This window comes from Mesoplodon bidens, assembly GCF_964165515.1.
Source record: "Mesoplodon bidens genome assembly, chromosome: 19".
NCBI classification, from domain to species: domain Eukaryota; kingdom Metazoa; phylum Chordata; class Mammalia; order Artiodactyla; family Ziphiidae; genus Mesoplodon; species Mesoplodon bidens.
This window is the reverse complement of record NC_138179.1, coordinates 52,936,646-52,962,011: the sequence shown is the minus strand read 5'-3', so window position 1 is coordinate 52,962,011 and position 25,366 is coordinate 52,936,646. Positions and strand designations below refer to the sequence as shown.

The 25,366-nt window shown below is 45.5% G+C and overlaps 1 protein-coding gene across 6 annotated transcripts in view; it reads left to right on the top strand.

Annotated features, from left to right (window-relative positions):
* CDK12 (cyclin dependent kinase 12) overlaps positions 1 to 25,116 on the top strand; it is a 63,458-nt gene extending 38,342 nt beyond the window's left edge. For 2 of the 6 annotated variants that reach the window (XM_081219752.1, XM_081219751.1), the window contains exon 14: positions 1,267 to 3,073. In XM_081219752.1, the coding sequence (XP_081075878.1) occupies positions 1,267 to 1,979 (713 nt within the window). In that variant the 3' untranslated portion in view covers positions 1,980 to 3,073. Of the gene's footprint in view, positions 1 to 1,266; positions 3,074 to 13,386; positions 13,498 to 15,060; positions 15,206 to 18,825; positions 18,925 to 20,735; positions 21,214 to 22,524 lie in introns of those variants that run through there. The other 4 variants (XR_014014022.1, XR_014014024.1, XR_014014023.1 and 1 more) reach the window with 4 other exon arrangements.
* Positions 25,117 to 25,366: the final 250 nt, after the last annotated feature.

Below are 25,366 nucleotides of genomic sequence, written 5' to 3'. Positions count from 1 at the left end.
GCATGCTTACTTTCCTGATTGTTTTTGCAAAATACAATTGTGGTAAATATACAACCAAAATACCTAATAACTATAAAAACTACTTTTGGCTTGCCTGAGTAATGACTTTATATCACTATCTCAGATAATAATAAAGAATTGATTATATGGACATTTAAAAATATGCTTCCATAGGGAACAGAAAAATCAATCATTTGGAAGATATCCCAAAACTTTAAGTCTTTTCTTCAGCAGGATGACTCCCAACTCTCTAAAGTCACAGTTCTGATTGTACTTGGTTTTGTGTGTCCTCAAACTCACGCCATTGTACATTTCTAGTCTCTTGCCTTGTCAGGAGTTCATTATCAGACAATGATTGCCATGGTTAGGCAAAGTAATCCAGCAGTGGGTGACAAAAACTTTAGGGAGTGGTTCTAGTAAGATCTTTGGAAAGACAGAGTGTAGTATTAGTTCAATACATTTCTAAATACTCGTTTCTTGTCACTGTCTCCAAGATAAACAGATGTTTATCAACATCCCATTCTGCATGACATTGCTATAGTGATTTTTTGTAATTACTGTAACAAAGGAAACTGAATGACAGTATGGTGGTTAATATCCTATTCTTCAGAATGTGGTTATGGGGAAAAGGGACTCAAGTTGGGAGAAGCAAGTGTATAATTTATACATGACGGTAATGGAAGGTTTTTACTTTATTTCACCTCTCCTGTATATTCTTTTAGTTCTGTTTTACGTGTTAACCTTATATCATCAAACGTTCTGTAAAATGTGTTAGCTAAGTCCATGCAAGGTCTCCTATTGTACAGCAAGATTATGTCCTAGATATGTGACCACAGCATTTGTATTGTTCCCTCTCATCTTCTTTCTAATTTTCATTAATGTTTTGATCCAACAGCAAAAAAGGGGCGGGGAGGCTACCAACAGCCTACATGTTAGAACAATTCCTTAAGGAAGGAAATGGAGGAAATCTCAGACAAAAATCAGGACAATCATTTGAAATATATGATCTTTTTACACCAGCTGTTAGATCCAGAATGCAACTGTTTTACTTTTAATCACTTGATTTTATTTATAAATTGCGATTTCCTGATCCCAAGGTTTTATTCTTTATATATATTTGGTTACTTGTATTGATATTTGTTTATGTCGGGCAGTGTGTATGTGTGTGTGTGTGTGTGTGTATGTATGTGTGTGTGTGTGTGTGTTTGTGTTTATAGTCACATGTGATTTTTAAGATGGTGTTTAAAAGAAGTAACCCTTCCACAGCATGTCCTCCTCACATTCTTCCACCAGAGAAGAGGCCCCCTGAGCCCCCCGGACCTCCACCGCCGCCACCTCCACCCCCTCTGGTTGAAGGCGATCTTTCCAGCGCCCCCCAGGAGTTGAACCCAGCCGTGACAGCCGCCTTGCTGCAACTTTTATCCCAGCCTGAAGCAGAGCCTCCTGGCCACCTGCCACATGAGCACCAGGCCTTGAGACCAATGGATTACTCCACCCGACCCCATCCCAACAGGACTTATGGAAACAATGATGGGCCTGAAACAGGGTTCAGTGCCACTGACACTGATGAACGCCACTCTGGTCCAGCCTTGACAGAATCCTTGGCCCAGACCCTGGTGAAGAACAGGACCTTCTCGGGCTCTGTGAGCCACCTTGGGGAGTCTAGCAGTTACCAGGGCACAGGGTCAGTGCAGTTCCCAGGGGACCAGGACCTCCGTTTTGCCAGGGTCCCCTTAGCATTACACTCAGTGGTCGGGCAACCATTCCTGAAGGCTGAGGGAAGCAGCAACTCTGTGGTACATGCAGAGACCAAATTGCAAAACTATGGGGAGCTGGGGCCAGGAACCACTGGGGCCAGCAGCTCAGGAGCAGGCCTTAACTGGGGGGCCCCAGCTCAGTCTTCTGCTTATGGAAAACTCTATCGGGGGCCTACAAGAGTCCCTCCAAGAGGGGGAAGAGGGAGAGGAGTTCCTTACTAACCCAGAGACTTCAGAGTCCTGAAAGATTCCTTCCCTATCCATCCTTCCACCCAGTCCTCTGAACCTTTAATGAAATCATTTGCCAGAGCGAGGTAATCATCTGCATTTGGCTACTGCAAAGCTGTCTGTTGTATTTCTTGCTCACTTGCCACTAGCAAGCGACTTATAAAATAGTGATGTTGGCACCAGTTCCCCCTGGATGGGCTATAGCCAGAACATTTACTTCAGCTCTACCTAGTAAATATAAGTAGAGAGTACGGAGAGGGTCATTCAATTGAAAAGTAAATGTTTAATTAGTTCATTCCCTGTACTTCTTGAACAGAAGAAAAAGGAAACTTTCAATTTTGAGGTGGTTCAGGAGAGGCTCTCTTTAGGTTTTTAAAGTTTTGTGGGTTTTTTTGTTTTGGTTTTTTTAAGAGAACAGTGTTCACAAAATTTGAGCTGCTCTTAGGCTTTTGCTATAAGGGAAACAGAGTGACTGGCTGATTTAAATAAATGTTTCCTTCCTCTCCACCATCTCACATTTTTGCTTTCAAGTGAACTCTTTTTTGACCCCATTGAGCATCTTGAACATACCTTTTTTCCAAATAAATTGCTTGTCCTTAAAGTTCGCTCCACTTTGAGAAAAGACATGCCCCGTCTCTCCCTGCACTTGAAGCAGGTTGTAGAAAGTGGCATTCTTGGGCAAGTAGGTAGACTTTACCCCGTCTCTTACCTTTTTTACCCCATCTTTTTTTTTTTTTTTTTTTTTTTTTTGCGGTACACGGGCCTCTCACTGTTGTGGCCTCTCCCGTTGCGGAGCACAGGCCAGGCTCAGCGGCCATGGCTCACGGGCCCAGCTGCTCTGCGGCATGTGGGATCTTCCCAGACCGGGGCACGAACCCGTGCCCCCTGCGTCGGCAGGCGGACTCCCAACCACCGTGCCACCAGGGAAGCCATTTACCCCATCTTTATAGTTTTTCTTTCATTCGCTCTCTCTGTCTTCTCTCTTTTTTGAGGCATTTGTTTGGAAAAAATTAATTGTTGAGATGCCCAAAAACCTGGGATAATTCTTTACTTTTTTTGAAATAAAGGAAAGGAAATTCAAACTCCTATATTGTCCTCTGTAAATCTTCAATTCTAAAATGTTTTTTGGTTTTTTTAAAACCACGTTCTGATGGTGAAGTTGATTTGTAGTTGCAACCAGCCTAGGACATTGCTGCTGAGCTAGGGTAGGAGATGATGCCTCCATACATGGAGGGCTGCTAAGATCAGTTAGCATACATACTGTTTACGCATATATTTTTATGTCAAGAAGAACCTTTGAAACAGAGCATTGTAATATTGTCAAAGAGAAAAAAATACATCCTAAAAATACATGGAAATGTAACTTAGTTTAGGGTGGATATTTTTCTGAAGATGTATCACTACCTGAGACCTTTTTTAAAAAAATAATTTTAAAAGAGCAGACCATAAGAAAGAACAGTATTGACATATACACATCTCAGCATGTATATCCTGCCAATTCTTTTAGGGATTTTCCTCCAGAGAGGTTTGATTTTGGTTTTGGTAAAAGGGGTTAAATTATGACTTCATGGCAAGAATTTTGCCTTATTGTAAACAGAAAATGGAAGAGGGAAAGGCTTTCAGGGTGGGATAACCTGGGAGGTTTCTCATTCTGGCTTCCACTTTTGTGTGAGTACCAGCATATAATGTGTTTTTAAAACATATACATTTAAATAAATTATCTGCACAGACCTAGGCCTTTGTGAAACGTAGGTTAGTCCCGTTTTACAAAGAAAAGGCAAATATGTTTCAGCATCTTGGAGAACAGTTTACAGACCTCAAGTAAAGTTTCATGTTTCAATGCCAAGTTCTTATATTAAAAAATAAACACTACTTGTAAGAGAGAGGTGGCGTTAATTAAAAAATAAAAACAACAACAACAAAAATCTTTAAAGAAATGAAAGAAGAACCCTCTTCTGATACTTACATGAAGACTAATTTCCCCTGTTACTGAAATAGGCAGATATCCGGTGTGTGCATTTCTTTATTATTCTCTGGGTTTTGGTCTGGCCTTGCCCTCAGGGCCAAACATTGATTAAAAAGAGAGCCTTCTAGCCATTTTGGCATTGATGGCTTTTTATACCAGTGTGTCCAATTAGATTTGCTAGGCTCACTGACATGCTATTGGTAAATTGCATTAAAGTTCATCTGAACCTTTTGTCTGTTGACTTCTTAGTCCTCAGACATGGGCCTTTGTATTTTAGAATATTTGAATTAGAGTCATTGAGCCCTGCTCTCCCATTTTTGATTAAAGAACGTAAGCCTGGGATACTTTCAAAAGTATCCAGTGAGAAAAATTGGTTTCCCATCAAATATGAATAAAATTCTCTATATATTTTAATTGTATTTTGGTTATCAGCAGTCATCAATAGTGTTTTTCCCTCTCCACCCCTTATTTTTAATTATGCCAAATACTCTAAATAATATACTTAAATCTCCATTCCCCTATCCCTACTACTAGGGAAGGGGGTGAGTATGTGTGTGTGTGTGTTTGTGTATGTATGATCCCATCTCAACCCCCACCCTCATTTTGGGAGTCTAACCTTTAAAAAGAAAAAAAAATATTTTGGACTATTTCTAAAGGCGGAGGGACAAAGAACCTGTAATCTGTCTGGAGGAAGGAAAGGTATTTGCTAATTTTTCAGCTATGTTACCTATAAACGTGATGGAAGTACAGGTTTGGCAGAATTTCTGCTTGGCTCTTAGAAAATTACAAACCCAATTAATTATATTCAAAAGTGGTTTTGGTTTTAGTTACTGAACCATGGGAGATATTGTCCATTAAGTACATTATTTTGAACAGATGAGAAGTCTGATTCTGTTCACGAATGAGAAGTAAAACTGGTTTGACCATGATCATTTTTGTGTTTTGAAAACAAATTTGCCTGACCCAGTTTCTTTAGTTTTTTCCTTCAACTGTCCATGGGAACGATAAGGATTTGAAAATATCAGATCTATATGTTTAAAAGCAGGGCAGTTAGCACGAATTTGTAAGTAGGATTTCTGTTAGCTTATGCCATAGACATCACCCAGCCACCTGTGTGTGTGTGTGTGTGTGTGTGCGTGCGTGTGTGTGTATGTAATATGCATATATAGTTACAGTACTAAAATGGTTACCAGCAGGTTTTGAGAGAGAATGCTGCATCAGAAAAGTGTCAGTTGCCACCTCATTCTCCCTGATTTAGGTTCCTGACACTGTATTCCTTTCTCTCTCTTGCTTTTGCCCTCCATCGGGTTTACCTTGTCTATGTATAGATATTTTGTAATATATTAAATTTTTTCTTTCAGTTTATAAAAATGGAAAGTGGAGATTGGAAAATTAAATATTTCCTGTTACTATACCACTTTTGCTCCATTGCATTTACTTCTTAATCTGTACCCTTTGAGCAGATCTAATTATATGTATAAAGGGCATTTCTCCTCCACTTTATCCTGGGGGTTCTTTGTCTCAGAATCTCCGTAGACTCATAAATTACCAAAAAAAAAAAAAAAAAAAAGTTCTCAGGATTTGAAGACGAGCTTCAAAACACTAGACTAGGAACTAGAGAATAAAGAATTGGGGGAAATCATAAGATGTGATTTTCTAAAGTAAAAAACAGTTGCACAAAAGTAATGATGGTGCCAGGCCATCAAAAGAGTTGAGCTTCATGTACCCTGACTCCTCCTGAAAGGAGAGGTAAGTGGGTTTGAGCTCAACTGTCATCAAGAGAAGTTGGTAAGAAGCTGTTTAGACCAAAAAAATATATATTCTCTTAAATCAGAAACCCTCACCCTCATGCCAGTTCCTGTGTTACCTTGAGTAGGGCCAGCATGGGGATGGATTAGTGTTGCTAGTTCTGTTGAGATTTCCTGATACATTGCCAATCCAGGAAGTGAGTCGAAGTTATTTATAAGGGTAAAATTCCTATTACTTCCAAAATCTTTTCCTGTCTCCACATGAGGAGGAAATTGCTTTCCCTTCCCTTTCATGGTTTAGGACACTGGGGACTAAACTTTCCCTTGTAATATGTGCCACAGTCCTGCTAGTTATGACATAAGTAGGCAGAGGACAGAAAAAAAAAATGCATCAGGAGACAGGAAGAGGGGAGACAAGTATCAGGAAGTTGTGAGTGGGGTAAGCAATCATACAAGGTTAAGGGGTACACCAGAACAAGGAAGTTAGGAAGAAATCCAATTCAAAAACATGATGATGAGGGTTGCCAGCTTGTTTTTGAATCCCCACAGTTGAAGTAAGGTGTTTCCTTGCCTGTGGGCTGTCATGTCTACCCAGAAGGAGAATGGAGAGCTCAAGATTGTTCCAATTCCTGGAGTCCTGTGTTCCTTGTTAGCCTCCAGAGAAAAGGAATTCATTTTTGATCTTTATGTACTGCAAGTTCGTGACTAGGAGTGCGAACTTCAACCTAGTAGAGAATATTGTTTCCACTTCATAGCAATGGCTGTCTTCAATTCTGGGCCTGAAAGTTGAGGACCTAACTAACCTGGACTTTTTTCTCTATCACACTCAAGGCTATTTCTAAGTAGAAACCATACTGTTCAGTACCTAAATTTCTTGGGCACTATCTTTTCCTAGACAGGCATCCTTAACTGTGTGGTAAGGTTAATGCCTCAAGGAAGTTAACAGTTAATATTCTTTGTGCTGAACTGGGATTTACATTGTTTAGACTAAAGACTGCCCAATAGCTTGACTTTTTTTTTTTTTTTTTTTTTTTGGTATTGAGTTACTTCTCTGTTCACAACTTAGTCGTCCTGAACAGCTAGGTGGAATGGAAATGGGGAGTTCCTCAAGTGAGTAAATATTCAAACATTCCAAGGGAGAAATGGAACTGCTGAGTCTTCTGGTTGTCCTGAGAGGAAAGGTGAGCATTCCTGGACACTTTGGTTAATTTTACTGTCCAGGTGTGGCATTTCTAGTGTTCCTATATAGCCTTAGGAATACTCTCAAGTGAGAGTATACTCCAAGCCAGTTGGGGGAGGTATGACACCTAAAGGGATTACTGGTGGTACTCTACCACTCCTCACCATGTGCAGCTATCTCTCCATCTCCTGTCCACCCACTTCCGTTCATTTCCTATTTTTCTCTCTTCTCCCAACTCACTACCCAACTCACATGCTTTAGTCCTGCCAGAGACACTGATTGATTAACCCTGCAGGGTATTTAGAGTTATTGCTGCTTAGTAGTTTTGAAGGGTAGTGAGAAGCAATTCAGGAGACAAATGTCTATTCCAGATCCTCAACTTAATGGGGTGAGAGGTGAAGGAGAAAGCAAGATAACTTTCTTATTGCTAAAAGCTATGAAAGGAGCTTTTAATTTATGTTGTGTGGGGTACAAGAGATTCTTTAGCTGGTTAACCATTGCTTCTTCATTCTCTTCCCTCATATCCTGAGACTGTTGCTTTTACTGATAACATTTCGAAGCTCGGTTGCAGATGGTGTCTATAGGAAGTAAAGCTTGATGAGAAGAGGGCCATGTTATCCTTGAGAAAGCAGATGAGGGTTGCTTTGATGCCCTGGTGATTAATCACTAGGTTGCCAAAACACTGGACCACTGGGTTGCTCTCATATCTCTATCTCAAGAATTACTAGTCCAAGGCTGAGACAAAGAGGCTGATAGGCGGTTAGTCTTTAACACTCCCTAGGTGGGTAGTTGTTAGCCAAGCCTTCTCAATATGCAGCCCTCAGCCACATCATACTTCTCTGGAATGAGAGGGTATAGCCGTGAAGTAAATTCATTTAGACATATGTTCCCTAGGACCTGGAAGTAGATGGATTTGGGGATGTTTTACTCTGGCATGGTTGTAACCTGAAGATAATATTGATAGTTCTAAAAGAATGAAGGACATTTTATCCAAGCCAAACCATCCCTGACGCCGGCAACATGGAGAAACCTTAAAAAGGCTATAATGAAACAAAGCTAAGTGAAGAGCAGAGCCTGGGTCTTTGAGAGCATCTTGTCTTTAGTTGAAGGCGCCTGCCTGATGGGTTGTCTCAAGGAGAGGATCTTTCTTCCTCTTGTGTTTGATGAGGGACACCCTTGGTGAGGATCAGCTTGTAGACAGATAGCCCTCCATACCAAGGCTAACGCAATTTTGAATGCTTTCGGCCCTGGAGAAAGGAGGCTGAATTCAGAGACCTAGAGAAAGCCTAGGAGTCTGATCCGTTTTATAAATTCAGGAACTTCTAGGTTTGGCCTTGTATCAGTATTTGCAATTTCTGTTAGGGGACCAAAGTCCTCATATAAAATGAAGCAATATGAGAAGGAGATGGAAATAAGGGAAAGCAGGGAGAACCAGAGGAGTCTGGTGGCGGGGCTGCAGAAAGAAACAGTGTATCATTGCTTATAAAGAAGAGATACAGATATGAGGATGGAAGGAAAAATTGTTGTTGGGGTTCTTTCTGAAAGGGGATAACTGCCTTAAAGGTTCACAATTCATTTCAAGGAAGCCCCATTAAAGAGTAAAGTGTCCCCTTGATTACAGTAGTGTTACCTTTATGGTTGGAGGATGAGCCTGGAACCCTTAAGCTGGGGGAGGCTCTGCAGACAGTTTCACAAGGGAAGCTAGATTATATTAAGCAAATAATTTATATCAAGGACATTTTGCTTAGCACTGCTATCTATGTAGTTCAAGAGAGTATTTCAGGAATAAGAAGGAAATGATATGGATGCATCAAGCTAAAAATTATTTGTATTTTTGGAGTTCTAAAACTCTCCTGCAAGTGGTTTTGTATGTTTTAGGTCAACCTGGAAGCTAATTATTCCTCTCCCCTTCATTTTAGACCCAAGTGAGGATGATGCGTAGAAGAGCAAACAAACCAGAAGATGTGAATTAGAGTCACAGAATGTTAGAGCTACCAAAGGACATTAGTTTGTCTAGTTCAGTGCCGTCGTTAGCCAGTGAAAAAACAGACCCAAAAGGTTGAGAAAGTGTTGGGAGGAAGAAGGGAAAGAATGGGGAACTAACATTGTCTGGAACCTACTCTGCGTCAGGTACCATAGTACCTTTGCTTTTATTATCTGGATTATTAAGCACCTTGAGGCCAAGGGATGGAAAGAATAAAAGGCAAATCCTTATCGCCCTGAGCAGTATGTAGGAGATAAAGGGGGCCGGCAGATCATTTTTTCCTGTCTAAGCACACAGGGCTAAACTAGAGGAAGTGGAGTCAACATTTGAGAGTGAGGTTAATCTAAGGAAGTACTTGCTAAGTAGTTGAGAGAGACTCATGAATAACTTCTCTATCCCTAGGTACCTTCCAAAAATGTGATGGGTCAGAGGCAGGCTAGAGACAAGGCTGGTAGGAAACAAGATTACTATTGCCTCTGGGATTGATTTGCATTCTAGAAAATCAGGTCATGACCTGAGAACATAGGATTAATCTTAGGAATAGGGGAAAAAATGGGGCTTCTCATCCTAAGGGGTCTTAAAAAAATTAGTATATATACTATGAATTAAGAAGATAAAATCCTATGGTTACTGTATTTTTATTTATTTTTTTTAGGTTTTTGTTTTGTTTTGCAACACACTTTGAAGTCATGTTCAATGTCGGTAAGGGTAGGTGGCAGCCTGAAAACGGACATTGAGAATAAGATTGTATTTCTTGTAGTTGTTTGATATGATATCCCGAATTATACCATGAGGGCTGCTTCTATGGGGAGCAGTAATACATTAGCTGGATCATGTCCTGAGTACAGGGCAACTTGTGGGGAAGATTATGAGAGGGTCCCAACTTTAGGAAGCTTCTGGGTCTAGTGAGAGATGAGGCTTATACCTGGTGGGAAGTAGGGAAATTGGTATTTATAAGTCAGTACATTCATGCAGGTTATAAAATAAAATAGTAACATAGTACAGAAGGAACCAAAGCAAAGAAGTAATCAGAAAAACTGGAGTTAACCAGAAAAGATTCCTCGAAGGTAATAAAGATAGAGGACATGAAACAGAAAAGAGGAAGATGATCAGAGGGAGAAAACTTATGGAAATTATGTTTTGTGCAGAGGGCTATGAGTGGAGTAGTCAGGGTAGTACGGGAAAGGAATATTAGGGAATGAAGTTGGAGGAGCAATCTTGTTGGCCTGACTGAGGAATTTGAATTTGATTTGGTAAAAGCAGTAACAGAGCAGAGCATGATGAGATGAATATGACGTCGAGGCCTTTTGCAGCTATACTAGGTCATGGAAGCAGGAAAGCTTGCTAGGATATTATGGTTCTTATCCAGATGTAAGGCCCGAAGAGCCAGGACTAGAGTAGGACAAGGGGAGGGAGAAGAAAGAGAGGGGGCAGTAGAATTAGCAAGACTTGATGATAGTTTGGATGTGAGGGGAGGAATAAAAGACAGGCCGCAGATGATAACCCCAGGACATATTTATGCTGTTGATGGTGATGAGAACTTGGAAAGAGGTAGCTGCTTTGTTTTTAATAAGGAGAAAGTGTTTACTTTATTAACCAATTGATGGAATATGTCTATGTTCATTATTGTAGAGTCTAGGAGGAGGCACAGCCCCTGGAAAATACTTGAGCACATGCTATGTGCCCAGATGATCACCTGCACTCTGCCTTTTTCAGGTTGGAGAACCAGGTGAAAGAGAGTTTATTCCTGGGGTGTACCTGCAGACTTCAGGAATGCTATCCCACTCTGGATCTGGGAAAGAAAATACAGGTTTTTTTGCCAGTTTCTTCCCCTTTAATGCTTTGAAAATGGGATATGACTAGCCTGTGGCAGCATGTGCCTGTGGATGCACAATTCTCTGGCTTGATTCTTGGAAGGCCTTTTTCTCTCCCTCCCTGGGGGTCATTTGTATCTCTGGTTCCTGCTCCCAGAGCCATAAAGTGGGAGCCCGCATTTATTAATTGGGTTGGGACTGGGGAAAGGGTCGGCAGGGGACTCTTTAGTGCAGCAGGCGGGGGTCTTCCCGAATGAGCCCATTAGCCAGCCCCAATGGCAGCTGAAACGGGGCCGCAGCCAAGTCCTCTCGGTTTCAAAAACCCTCCGTTGCCTGCAGCAGATCAGAACAAGGCCTGCGGGAGCCCTTAGCTTCTGATTGCAGCTGTGAGGAAGGACAAAACAATTTACAGGAAGCCAAGTATCTCCTGTCCCACTGTCTCTTCCTTTCTGACTTTGGGGAGGGAGAAGACTGGGATGTGGTGTCCACTCCCACTATAGCTTCTTACAAGGCACGTATAGGCCTGAGTAGGAGAGAACAGGAGTGAGTGTATATGCATTGATCGGACATTTACGTCTATGCTCCTGAAGTGTTTACACGTGTCCTTGCTTGCTTCTTCCATCCACACACAGTTGTGTTGGCTAAGCAGTCACTGGTTATTCGGGGCTCCCTAGGGTGAGTATGCTCAGTGTGTTAGGGGGGCGTGCTTATCATACTCTTTCCTGCCCCATACCTGCCTTTTCTCCTGTCTGCTTTCAAGAGTCAATGTTAGAATTAGATCACCTTTTTAACATCTTTTCTTCATAATAAGAGGAGTTTGGCCTCCTACTGGAACTCACTTGTTTGTCCCTTTAGTTAAGCCAGCATGAGAAAGGCAGGCATCTACAGGGGAGCTTCTTTATGCAGTGGCCCTGAGAGAAAGGTGTGAGGGGCAGGAATATCTCACTTCCTGATGGAAGGACACTTGTGTCTTCTTCCTGATAGAATCGTAGATAGCCAGAGCTAGAAAGGGAACTAGAGACCACCTAATTCAACTTCTCAGTTTACAGAGCAAGAAACTGAGGCTTAGGGAAGGAAAATGACTTGTCCACCGTCTCACAGTGAGTTAGTGGCAGCCAGCCAAGACTAGCATCCAAGAGCATCAATTCCTGACAGCCCTGTGCTTCCTCAAGAAAGGAAGGTAGGGCTGTGAGATTTTGAGGGGGGAAGGACAGATTGAGGGGAAAAGTTAGGTTAAAAACATCAGTAGAAAAACTGAGAAGCTTTATATATTCTTACCTCGAAGATTAATCTTTCAATGACATGCAAATTGTGCAACTGTACTTTTTATTTAGAGTCAAGAACTCTGGTTCATTGGGAAGCAAGTGGCAAGCCACAGCCAAAGATCCTGATGCCTCAGAGTTACACCATAGTTCAAGGAGCTCATTGCCAGCTATCTCTGGGGGTTGGCTAGTAGGAAAAGATCCTCAGAGGCATTGTGAGGAATTTACCCTAAAGCTCAACTCAGGCTCCTTTGCATTATAATACAGCTATATTGAAAAATAAAATCAGAAGGAAAGGAGAAAGGAAACACCTCACTTGCTGGGAAACTAAGGGGAATTGCTGAATGAGAGAAGGGATTATAGAACTCTGAGTAAAATAAGATATTCTCTGAGATTACAGGCAAATGGGGGCGGGGCTGTACTCCTCCCCACTGATTTTTAGTTTTGGGTTGGTTTTCTCCTTTGTTGGGGTGGAAGGAAGGTGGTGTGCTCCACAATGACCTAAGCCCTGAATGGTGTGCTCAAAGGGCTGACATGCACAGCAGGTTCTAAAGTCATCTCACTCTGGTGCTGAGACTCTCCTCCCTTCTTTGGACCTCTCCCAGATGTTTCTACAGTCCCTTCCAATGCTTATTTTCTGAGCATGAGTCTGGGAGCCACTGACAAGCAGGGAGGGGAATGCTAATGAGTTCCTAAAGTGGAAGCAGTATCTTGGAGGGAGTAAGGCAGCTTAGAGATAGAATTATAGGTCTGGGTCAGAGGGGCAGGGAGATTGCAAAATGAATATTGACTGCTGTTGACAAATAGATTCCAGTACATATCTTTACGTTTCCTCCATCACACCCTGGTTGATAGCACAGGAGGAATGTGGAGTTGGTCCCCATGCAGATTAATCCCTACACAGGGAGTGTATAGACCTACCTGCCCAAATTGCATCAAATCTGCTGTCCCACAAACCTCCTTTCTATCTCATAGGACCTTTTTCTGGCCTCTGAGCCTTTCTTCAAGAAGCTGTTTTGGACAAGAGAGGCTTCAAATACAATCTGATTATCTGATCTAAAACTAGATGCCCTCCTTTGAGTCACTTTCTTGCATTAACTTTCCATTTGCCTTGAACCTTCATTGCCCTTTATAATTCGGGGTTTCACAGCTTCTATTTCTGTTGAATTCCTAACTTTTAAGTATAGGAACCATGGTTTTTACTTTATCAGATTGGAAGCTAGTTCCCTGGAGCTAGGAATCTTAGACCACTTACAGCTCTCTTTATTTAAGGGAGCATATTTAAGGTTCACCAGAATCCTTCTCAGCTCTGTGAATTAGAAGAGTGGTGACCATCACCATCACTTTACCTACCAAGGCCATGCTCCCCGGGTGAAAGCCCATAGACCCTCTTTGGTGTCTAATCCCTTATCTCATTTCTAATATAACCTGTAATTTTCTTTTACAGGTAGCAGCAGCAGTAGGAGAGATGGCCCCTGAGGAGTTTGGTCATGTCCATCAATTACCTGACATCCGGACCCCTGCAAAATGCAGTCTCTTTCACAGACTTTAAGGCCAGGTAGGGACCTTAAGCCAATCAGAGGCCACTGGCCTGCTTTTGTAAGGGATTAATACATACACACACACACACACACACACACACACAGAGTCTCAGGGAAGTTCTTATACTCAAAGATCTCCAGAGGAGTTTCCTTAGCATTTTTTTTTAATGCTTTTCCATTATGGTTTATTACAGGATATTGAACATAGTTCCCTGTGCTATGCAATAGAGTGTTGTTTAATCCATTCTATATATTATATAATAGTTTGCATCTGCTAGTCCCAAACTCCCAATCCAACCCTCCGCCCAACCCCCTTCCCCATTGGCAGCCACAAGTCTGTTCTCTATGTCTGTGAGTCTGTTTCTGTTACATAGATAAATTCATCTGTGTCATATTTTAGATTCCATATATAAGTGATATCCTATGGTATTTGTCTTTCTCTGTCTGACTTACATTGCTTAATATGATAATCTCCAGGTCTATCCATGTTGCTGCAAATGGCATTATTTCATTCTTTTTTTATGGCTGAGTAATACTCCATTGTATATATGTACCACATCTTTATCCATTCATCTGTTGATGGACATTTAGGTTGCTTCCATGTCTTGGCTATTGTAAATAGTGCTGCTACGAACATAGGGGTGCATGTATCTTTTCAAATTATAGTTTTATCTGGGTATATTATGCCCAGTAGTGGGATTGCTGGATCATATGGTAACTCTATTTTTAGTCTTTTAAGGAACCTCCATACTGTTTTCCATAGTGGCTGCACCAATTTACATTCCCACCAACAATGTAAGGAGGGTTCCCTTTTCTCCATCTCCTCTCCAGCATTTGTTATTTGTAGACTTTTTAATGATGCCCATTCTAACTGGTGTGAGGTGATACCTCATTGTAGTTTTGATTTGCATTTCTCTAATAATTAGTGATGTTGAGCATCTTTTCACGTGTCTACTGCCCATCTATATGTCTTCTTTGGAGAAATGTCTGTTTAGGTCTTCTGCCCATTTTTTCATTGGGTACTTTGATTTTTTGTTATCGAGTTGTATGAGCTGTTTGTATATTTTGGAAATTAAGCCCTCATCGGTGACATCATTCACACATATTTTCTCCCAGTCCATAGACTGTCTTTTTGTTTTGTTTATAAGTTTCCTTTGCTGTGAAAAAGCTTATAAGTTTGATTAGGTCCCATTTGTTTATTTTTGCTTTTATTTCTATTGCCTTGGGAGAGCCTTAGCTTTTTACTTGACCCTATTATGGTGTCCTATCTTCTGATTAGCAACTCCTCCCTCCTGGCTGGAGTGGGTAACCCCCTCAATTGGCATTGGTGGTCATTTCATTCCTGTTCTTTTCTCCTGGCCGGCTGTGCTAATGAATATTCCTCAGTAGTGTGATGCTGATATTGGTTACTCTCAGCCTCTCTACAACACCTGCCCCACTCACCCACCACCTCATACGTACACGTAGTCCTGCCTTCTTCTTCCCCAAGAAGCTACTTTCTCTTTCTTTCTTTTGCATGAGGGTAGGGCATTGATATCCCTTCTTACTACCTCTCATCAGCTTCTCCACATCATTTCCAGGTTTGATGGGAGATCCCCCCTGTCCAAACACTGTGCAAAGTCACGAGAAGTAGAGGTCTGCCAGCCTGCTTCTTTCCATCCTCAATGCTTAGAACTGGGCAGGTCACCAACCTACTATGCCTACCCCTACCCTTCTTGCTGCCAGGTAGGTGTGCTCCTCTCCCTACCCACCAACCCTAAACAGGGTCATATTTCTCTCTGGGACTATTTCTCTCTGTTGTTAAATATCTCCAACGAGGGGAAGGCCTTTGTGACTCAGCTCTCCACCTTGGTGACTTCAAACCCTAAATTTTAGAGAGACCTTCCTAATGTTAACTCTCCACCCCCTTTCCTGCAGTTTAAAACCATTTCCCCCATTTAGTGCGTGTGGAAAGAAGGGAACAGTAAACAGTCAATGGATGGTACTTGACACTGGAGGGGAAGCGTCTAATGACAGGCAACCCTTCTCCTCGAGCTGAAAGCCTGAAGCCCAGATGTGCATTCTGTCCAGTGGCCTGGCATCCTTGGGGAATACTTGAATCTTTTGAGGGAAAGGTTTTATCTGGTGTCCATTCCTGAGGACGAGGATCTCAGACTCTAAGAGTCTCTCCGTATTCATTCCCAGACCCCTCCAGTGGGTAGCGAATGGATTGCTGCAGGGAAGAACCCACCAATAGGTAATACTCTGTCTTGCGCTCGGGTGGCAGCTCTTGTCTGGTACTTATAGGGAGTTGGCAGGGCTGCCAGAGCCTCTCCTGCCACTGGAGTTGACATCAGCTTACCCTTTTGACCTTAGGTCTCCTCTCTCAACAATGCCTCTCTCACCCCTGTAATCCGGACAGCACAAGCAGCAGGCCTAAATAAGTGCCAGGTCTGGGTAAGGTGCTCCCTCCCCTGGTAGGCACATACCTTGAGTTGGAGGTGAAGCAGTTAGGATGGGATGGATGGAGGGATAGAGTAGGTGTTAGAAAGTAGGAAATGTCTCTGGACGTGGTTGAGCAGTAAGTATGCTTTGGGTACCTGGGGTACCCTGCCTACCTCTCTGTCAACCTGGATGTCCGATCCCTCAAAGCTGCGGGTCCACTTGGGCGGCTGCAGTCTTGGTTTCTGCCACACGAGGGCACTGCTGACCAATTAAAACTCCTGCCCCTCTGCAGACAGAGTTTGGGTGAGGGGAGAGGGGGACACTGCAATCTTTCTCCAAGATAGGGGTCAGAAACACCCCCAGAGAGCCTGAGACCAGGGGCCCAGGGAGCCAGAAGAATACTTAGTTGTTCTTCCACTTCTTCTTCCTTAAAAATGGCCTGAGACCCTGAATGCTCTTCCCTAATGGACTGACATGTCACTATATTCCCAGCTGAACCTGGGAAGCCCCCTAGCTCTAGTCACAAAACACCCTGCAGAGGTGTTCCTCTCCTTCAAGGTGTAGCGGGCTCCAGCTGTCCACCCCACTGTCCCCAGCCTCTAAGACACAGTCTCTTTCTGGCCCAGAGGGTGGAGGTGTCTGGTTTTTCAGAGAGAAAAAAAAAAAAAATCTCTTACAATTGTTTTAAGAGAAGTAGCTCTTAAAGAACTAGCTCTCTTAGGAAAGAGTTCTGGGGAGAGGACTCTCTCAGAGAGACTGAGAGACTAGGAAAGTTCCGTCTTCTACGCCCCCATCACCTCCCCCAGCGCAAACCTGCAGAGCTCAAGATGGTCTGGAGGATGTTTACCACCTGCATGGCTGGAGGACACCCAGGACACTCTGGGGCTCTGCGACAACAATAGTTTCAGAAAGCAGGAGGGGGATGGCGGCTGCTTTGACCCTTGACCCTCATGCCGCCCCCGTACTGTGTCATGTCTCTGCTAGGGATCCAAGAGGCCGTGGAGCCCTTATGGGGATGAGGCGTCCCATATTGGACCCTCAGTCTCCATGAAGCCCTTCCAGGCTGAGCAGAGGCTAAGGGAGAGACAGAGGTTCTCCCCCTCCCCCACCCCGTGATTGAGGCCCCTCCCCAGGAGGACGGCTTCATGAAACAGCCGGTGCTGCTGGAATTGCTGCACAGCTGGCGCTCCCCCAGCACCCTGAGCAGAGCAGCAGTGCAGATTAAAATCTCCAATCAGCGTTAAAGTGAAGTGAGGAGGTACTGAGGCTGCCAAGGAGGCCAGACGGGGGCCCTCGGTCCGCAGATACCCCCACTGCTGCCTGGATTCTGAGTACCGCCCTTACTCACCCTCTTTCTCCTAGCTCCTCTCCCAACATCTCTCAGTGCCTACTAGCTTTGCATTGCTTGGGGCCAGAGGGCTTTAGAGGGGTGGAGGGTGGGGCCGATGCCTTACCTGGCAAAATGCTGGGGACACCATACATGTGCAGGAGAAGAGACGCCCTAGTCACAGCCTGCCAGTTTGAGGTGACCTCACACTACTGCTGCCCCTTTTTGCCTAGAGAAAGGGCAAATAGGACAAGTCCCTCCAGATCCTCTTGCCTCTAAGGTGCTGCCCACACAAATGTACACGCTTGTATATTTCATCCTATTTGACCCGTCTGCTCCCACCCAAGTGACGGCTCCTTCCTTCATCCCTCCGTTTTTTTCTCAGCTTTCCTGTGGGCAGGGGTAGGTACAGCCTGGCTTGGGAGCACTGCCATGCCCTGCCACCTGGGTCCCAAACAGCTTCTCGTTATCTTCTTTGCAGTTCAGGGAAGAGCAGGGATATGCCCAGAATGGAAGCCTCAAATTCTCCCAACCCCTGAACATCACACCCCCTCTTAAGGGCCCTCTACCATTTATACTACTGCTGCTTCCTTCACCAAGCCCAGAAGGAGGGCAGTGTGGCTAGACACGCCCTTTGACTTCCCTCTGCCCCTTTAAGGGAAATGGAAGTGGGTACCCAGCTGACTGAACCTACTCACACCTCCAGAAATTAGACACCAGGGCACAGTGCCACCCTCCCAGGCTGGCACATGCTACCCTGGCAGAGGTTCAAATAGCTCCCCCGCTGAATACCCCCACCTCTATGTCTTCCTCTTCTCTCTCCCTCTTTCTTCCTCTCTCTCTCTTTTTTTTCTCAGCTCAAAGCACAGCTGAGCCTTAAAATGGGGGTGGGGAGGACCAAGCTGGGGCAGGGGGGTGGAGAGTTCCAATAGCACGTTTTCACCTGCCATTTAATTGGATGTATTTTTAATTAATGGGCCCTCAGGGACCAACATGAGACAATCTGATCTCTGAATAGGGACAGGGGAGGGATTGGGTAAGGGAGGAGGATTGGGCCACTGGGTGCGGTTACCAGGAACCCAGGCCCATCAATCACTGGCCACTTTGCGTTCTGGCATGGAGAATAGCAAGGTGGAGGAGGAGGGGAGGCATGGGGAGAGGCACCAGGATTTCCCCCCAATGGCCAGGACCTCCAGAAAGGATGGAACTGTACCAGCTGACTCAGTTTGGGGCCCCAAAATTGCAGCCAGGATATTAGGTAAGGCTGTTTTCTTGTTCCCGAGGTTTTGTTTGGTTGAGCTTGTCCCACTGAGTGCTGTAAAACTGTGAAAGGAAGGTGGGGACAGAGCTTTGAGGTCCTTGAAGGGGAGGACAAGAACTAGGGACCGTAGAACCAGAGACTGTGGTGACAGGGAAGAGAAGGGCAGGGTTCAGAGATACTTCTGTGTGTTTAGACGTAAAATAAGTGCCGTGGAGATTACATGCAAAACAGCTTGCAGATGAGGGCTGGTGCCTTTGGGGTATGAATCATAGACCCTTACTGTTGCAAGGAAGAGAACCTGGAGCTCATCTTGCCAAACGATTCATTTTACAGATGGGAAAACAGAGACCCAGAGAAGGGAAATCAGTTGAATCCTGCCCTGGAGTTGCTTTTGTTCCTGGATTTGGAGAGTTCGTGGGAACACAGGGAAATGTAAGTAGGTAGGGTGTGGGGAGGAAAATCAAGGGAAGAGGGTAGGCAGAATATTATTCTCTGTTGCTTGGAGTCTCGTGTCTCTGGCTCCTAAGTCTTGGAAGCAACTCAGGGGAGTCAGGTGGATGCATTACTGGGGGAACATTTCCCTTGTACAGCGTGTTCCAGAGGTCATTTCATCCATTCCCTTGCTTCCAAGGAGACAGATCCCCCAGAACCTCCCACTCCCATGAGATTTTACCATATTCTAAAAGGTCCCCAGGGAAGGAAATACACTAACTTCCCCAGTTCCTTAACCAAGAAATAAATCCCCCAATGGTGACTAAATATTGAGCTTTTTCTGAGATCTTATCACAAGTTTCTCTGCTGCAATATAAGCTGCTAGAGAAAATTATGCCAAAAAATGTAGCGAGGAGTGGTCTTGTCCCATGTCTAAGCCAAGAAGAGAGACAGAATTAAAACTCAAGGCTCTGAAAGCTGAGTCAGAAATGCCCCTGTATTCACGCGGTGCCATGGCCCGGAGCTCTCAGTCAAGCCCCATCTGGCTCTATGCGGTGTTGGTGCACACTGGAGAGAGGGGCACATTTCCAGCTGTCCCCATCTCCCACCCCCACTTCCTTCACTATTCAGACACTAGAGTTAAGAAAGAATGAAGGAGAGAAGTGGCTTGCCCACCAAGTTGCCAAAGATGGCATTTCCTGGCATCTCCTTCCTTCCTCAAAAAATTCAGCGTTCTTTGTTCTGTGCTTCATGAGACTAAGTTGCGGTCAGGGCAAGGATGGCCACAGAGCTTGGAAAGCAGTATGGGTAGAAACTTTGTCACACCTTCCAAACCCCCAACACTTATCCTTTACTCCCAGGATTGTCTTCTCCTCTATCCTAGTACACCATTTAATATCCCCAGAGTCCCTAGGGAAGAGCAAGATGCACCTCTCTAGGTGCCCCAGACTCACACTGCCCTCTCTTAGACACTCAGGGTCATCTCCTTGGCTATCTAATTCTCTGCCTTGTCTACTACCAACAAGATGAGAAGGGCCCCCTTGCATTGCCTCAGGACAGTCTGGATAGACTCCATCTAGCTCCTCCCCTGTTTCCCAGGGCCTGCAGAAGTGGGGGTCGGGGAGGAAAACTGTGCCAGGGAGTTGAAAAGGAAGATTCTCTTGTGGGGGGAGATGGGGGAGAAGCCTGAAAGAGGGGAGAAGTTAGAGAGGGGAAATTTGGAAACTGAGGCCTGTAGTCCCACCTGTGGGGCTGGCTGCCTAACATAAGGCAGGCCGTTCATACTGAGTATTGTTCAGGGGGGTTATTAGATGGCTCCTGTTTACAGAGCTGCTGTTTCTCCTCTGAAACAGAGAGCAGCAGAGGAGGGGCACGCAGTGAAGAAAGAGAGGAGGTGTCAGGCTTTCTCTAGGCCCTCTTTCTCACCCCTTGTCCACCCCTACTCCAGATTAGAGGTATATTGGAGGGGCTAAAAGGCCCTTAAAGCATTCAATCTAGATTCTTGCTGTTTCTCTAAGGAACAAGATCTCCCTCCCCTCAATCCCCACCAGCCCTGCCTCATACTCCCAAGGTTTAGCCAAGGGTATGAGATCTACAGCCCTGGAGTCAGAGCCTGGAGCCTACTCTGGAATCCAGAAGAAACCCTGAGCTTTTGCAGGGAAGGAGGGATAGACTTGAAGTAAGTAGAAGGCAGAGGTAGCGGTACCCAGAATCCCCTGTGCTCTAGAGAAGAGGGAATTGTCGAGGAGCTCGTTGCTGGCCCAGGGTTTAGCTTTTACTTTGATGGGACTCCTTTCCTCCTTCTCCCTCAGTGTGTCCCATTGGTTGGTGAGAGAGCTGGATGTCTGAACCTCCCCCCTCGAAGGTTATCATGCAGATCCCCTCCGTAGCTCCCAAAGCCACGGAAGAAGTGAAGGAAGACATTTCAGAGGTGGCAGCGCCATGATGTCCATCAGTACCCAGGGAGAGAAGCCAAGGAGAAGAAACAGTGCCCAGAGAGGGAGCCAGGAGGAGATGTGTGCTCCCGAAACAGCCTTCTTACCCCATCCCCTCCCCTGCCCCCTCTAACATGCCAGCAAGGCTCTGGGCCCAAGGTGTGCCAGCTCTCCTGGCTGGCGATCCTGCTCTGCTGCACCGGCAGCTGGCCCTCTGCTCCAGCACGGAGCCCATGGTGGGGTCTGCCGCACTTCTTTCTAACTCGTCCCAGTGTGTCTGTGGTGCAGATTCCTAGGGATGCAGGAGGGGGCTGTGGCCCTGCGAGTAGGAAGGCAGTGGGCTCTGGGGCCCTTTAGGTGCGCGTCTTCCTGGCTGGAGCGGCTGTGGGGGCGGGGGGCAGGCTGCTGGTAGCTCACCTGAATTCAAGGTTCTGGTGGCTCCTGAAAACAACGGAGGGGAAGGGGGCCCAGGCCGGTTAGAGCTCTCTGTTACCCCATGTCTCCCCCACTCCGAGCTCTGGATAGAGGTCTCTCATCTGGACTGAGGGGCAAGGAGAGGCCCCAGCTAAGAAAGAAGAGAGGGAAATGGGAGAGAAGATAGCAGGGGAGGCTGAGCATTCCCAGGGAGAGGCGTCCCAGTGAGGAAAGGATAGGAGAGGCTGGTTGTTCTTGCCCCAGTGTATCCACGGGCTGCACAGAGGGTTCTGTGCTGAGGCAGCTGAGCGCTCCTAGTCACCTTTCAGGAAAGGGGCTTTCCAGGCAGACACAGCTACTCCCCCCTACTCTCACTGACCTGCCCAGAGGTCTGGGTACCCAGCTGACACCACACGACTTAGAAATTAAAAAAAAAGAAAGAAAAGAAAAAGGCACTATTACAAGACCAGAACCTGGAAGGATTACCACTACTTGGTCTCAGTACTCTTTCGCTGGAAACAGAAACCATGATCTTCAAAGGTGCTGATTTTCTCTTCCCTTACAGGTCAGGTGGGCAATGTGCATCTTCTCCTGACTTTCTGAATCAGGGGGATGATAGACTACTGTGTTTGAGGTCACATCAGCAGAACAGGGCCAGAAAGTGGACCAGGAGAATCAGCTGTGCTTCTGACCACAGTCCCAAGGGCCTCCCTGTTTCAGCAAAAGGAAATAGGGATCTCGGATACCAGTGTATCCAGACACACAATAAATATCCTCCTTCTAACCTCAGAGAAGAATAGGAGGGGAGTTCTCTGACAGAGCCTAAGTTTTCATTTGCCTGTTTCTATTCCTTTCACTGATGACGGCTCTGCTGTCCAGCTGGGATGAGGGGCCCTCTGCCGGGATGCTCCTGGGGATCCAGAGACAGTTTTGACTGGAGGCAGGGACAGACCAGCTGCTCTTCGTGTAGGGAGATGGGACCAGCTCCACTCCCCCAGCTCTCCCTGGCAGCATCAGGAGCCCAGGGGCCCCTGCTGGAACACCCATAATAAAGCCCAATCCTGAACTGAACTGACATATCACCTGGCTCTGGTATAAAAGTGGTGCTGAGGGGGAGCCTGGGTGCACCGGGTGGGATGTAGGCAGGTGTAGGGAGTTCAGCCCCAGGAGATACAAGGATCACTCCTCAATACCACGTGTTCCTCCTCATAAACCTTCTCCTCCGTCCCCCTTTTCTTCCACCTCCCTTCAGCTGGCTCCACTCCTGGCTACCTCATGCCCTCCAATCTGAGAAGACATGGTAAGTAGTTGTCTGTTCCCTACACTTTTCTCTTTCTCACTCTCTTCCCCTCCTCCCAACTCCCAGCCAAGAGTTACCCCATTTGACCTCTTCCTACCAGTGAATGCCGTCAGGATCTGAACCTGGAATCACCCCCTTCCTCTGAGAATGCCACTCTGGCTCTGAGACTGACTCACCAGTCCTCCTCCTCCACATAAATATAGCCAGGCCAAGACAGGTATGTCCACTGGCACCAAGGCCCCTGACCTGAAGCAAAGGGCAGCCCTAGGGGTACAGTGGGGCTTGGCCGCAAGTGCATATATGCCTGTGTATTGGGCACACTGGTTTATTAGTGTTATTTCAGCATTGTGATGCAGAGAGAGTAAGTGTAACAGCTGCTCCTTGCTTGCAGTGTTTATTGTTACCTAGAGACAACCTCCTGGCTTTTTCCCAGCTCCCCCTCCCCCCCCAGCCCAACCCCCTCCCTGCCAACAGTCCTCCTCTCCCCACACTGATGGGAAATTTATAGCTTGCCCGTACCATGCCTTTAACTCTCTCCTGTCCATAAGGTAGATGGGCCAAGGGAAGCCACAGTGAGCTGTGAGCATGTTTAGGCCCTGGCAGGGTAGAATAGTGCGTGGAGGAGGGAGGGAAGGATGGAGGGAGGGAAGACACCTCTTGTTCCCAAGACACCTCTTGTTCCCAATCTATGTCTAGACTCAGGCCCCAGTTTCCCTCCTGGCTCTCATGTTGAGAGAAAAGAGCGTTGGACCTAGTCTTGGGATCCCAGGCTCCTCCTCACAAGATTATTCTTCTTCCTCAGATTATTCTCTAAGCTCCTCCCGTTGGGCTGGCTGGCCCTGAGCAAGTACAGCAAGGTAGTATTGAGATGGGAGGAATAAATGCGGAGTGGCAGAACCCCCAGATCCCTCCTTTCTATAGAGATGTCACATTGTGATAAATAAGAGGCTCTGGCGTGAGGGATGCTGGCCAGACTTCCACAGCTGGATAGATGTCAAACATGAAGCTGGCTGCTGAGCCTGGTGGGGAAAACTGACCACCTTAACTTCACCCTGAGCCCAGGACTTAGGTCCTGAAAGAGTCCCAGGCCATCCTCCAAGTTGGTCTCCTTGGTCTGGGTAGGATACTCTCTCCGCTTTTCTTCCAGTCCATTTTCTGCTGCTCATCTTTTGGTTTGATACCTTGGGGAAGATCCAAGAGACCAAGGGAACTGAGGCCTCAATAATCCTGGGGAAAGAGAAATTCCTCTATCCCCTCCTGACTCAGGACCTTTCATGGAGGGGCACCATGTCATATGTTCACCATCCCCACTGGAAACAAGAGAGGAAAAGGGATTGGATTTTAGCAGAAGGGATAGAGGTTAGATACATGGAAAAACTTACTCATGGGATATAAGACTTCAGAATGGACCTACTTCTCTTTAGAGACTTTTCTTTTGCCTGGTATGAGTTTAAGTCTGTGTCCACCCAGGGGGCATTGGAAGAACAAAGGGTGCTTTTCTGGGGCTCCTCCAGATGTGGGCCTCAGTGCGGTTTCCTCCTCAGTTCTTCTAAACGTAGTATGTATGGTGGTTAGACTGTAATGCCAGTGCTGCCATTTACGAGCTGTGCCACCTTGGTAAGTCGCTTAACCTCTTTTAGCCCTAGTTTCCTTGTCTGTGAAATGCAGATAAACAACCTTTTAAGGTGGTGAAGAGAATTTAGTGAAATAATGTGTGTAAAGTACCTAGGACAGTGCCTGATACTCAGTAGGTGCTCAGTCAACAGTGGTTGATACAATAGAGTCTATTAATTTTATGGAATCATCAGGGCTGACACCGTGTCAAAGACTCTATGAGTCCCCTGGAATTACAGGCCAAATGTGAGTATGTGCGTGTGCTGGGGAGAATGTCCATAGTTTTATTGATGATTTGGAGCAGGGGTTGGCAGTCTCCTGGAACGGAAGTAGCCCCAATCCTTTGACTCATACTCCCAAAGAAGTCAGTTTCCCCATCCCCATGCCTCCAGCTAGGAGTTCCTTACGTAGTGTTCTGCCTGGAAGTACAGCTTCATCTAGGATGGAGCTGGGAGAGACAGCCATTAAGATAGCAACACAGAGGAATTCCCTGGCTGTCCAGTGGTTAGGACTCTGCGCTTCCACTGCAGGGGGCATGGGTTTGATCCCTGGTCAGAGAACTAAGACCCTACGTGCCACATGGCGCAACCAAAAAAGAAAAAAAAAAAAAAAAAAAAAAAGATAGCAACACAGAGCACTTGCCAAGCACTTTACAGTTTGTCAAGTGCATTTACCTACATTAGCTCTTTTAATACCCAGAACATCCCAGTAAAGTAAACTACCATTTATTGACTGCCAGGCCTTGTGCTCAGTGTATGTTTTTTTTTTAAGTATGTTAAAAGTCTGTAGAGTATTTCATCACCTAGATATGCTATGATGTATAAAGTTCATCCACTATTTTAATCATTTAGACATATTTACTGTTATAAATAATACCATGATGGACATCCTATCCTAAAACTTAATGCTTTTTTTTTTTTGCGGTACGCGGGCCTCTCACTGTTGTGGCCTCTCCCGTTGCGGAGCACAGGCTCTGGACGCACAGGCTCAGCGGCCATGGCTCACGGGCCCAGCCGCTCTGCGGCATGTGGGATCCTCCCGGACCGGGGCACGAACCCGTGTCACCTGCATCGGCAGGCGGACTCTCAACCACTGCGCCACCAGGGAAGCCCACTTCATGCATTTTTTTATAGTAAATTCCAAGAAGTGAAATTATTGGGTCAACAGATACAAATATCCC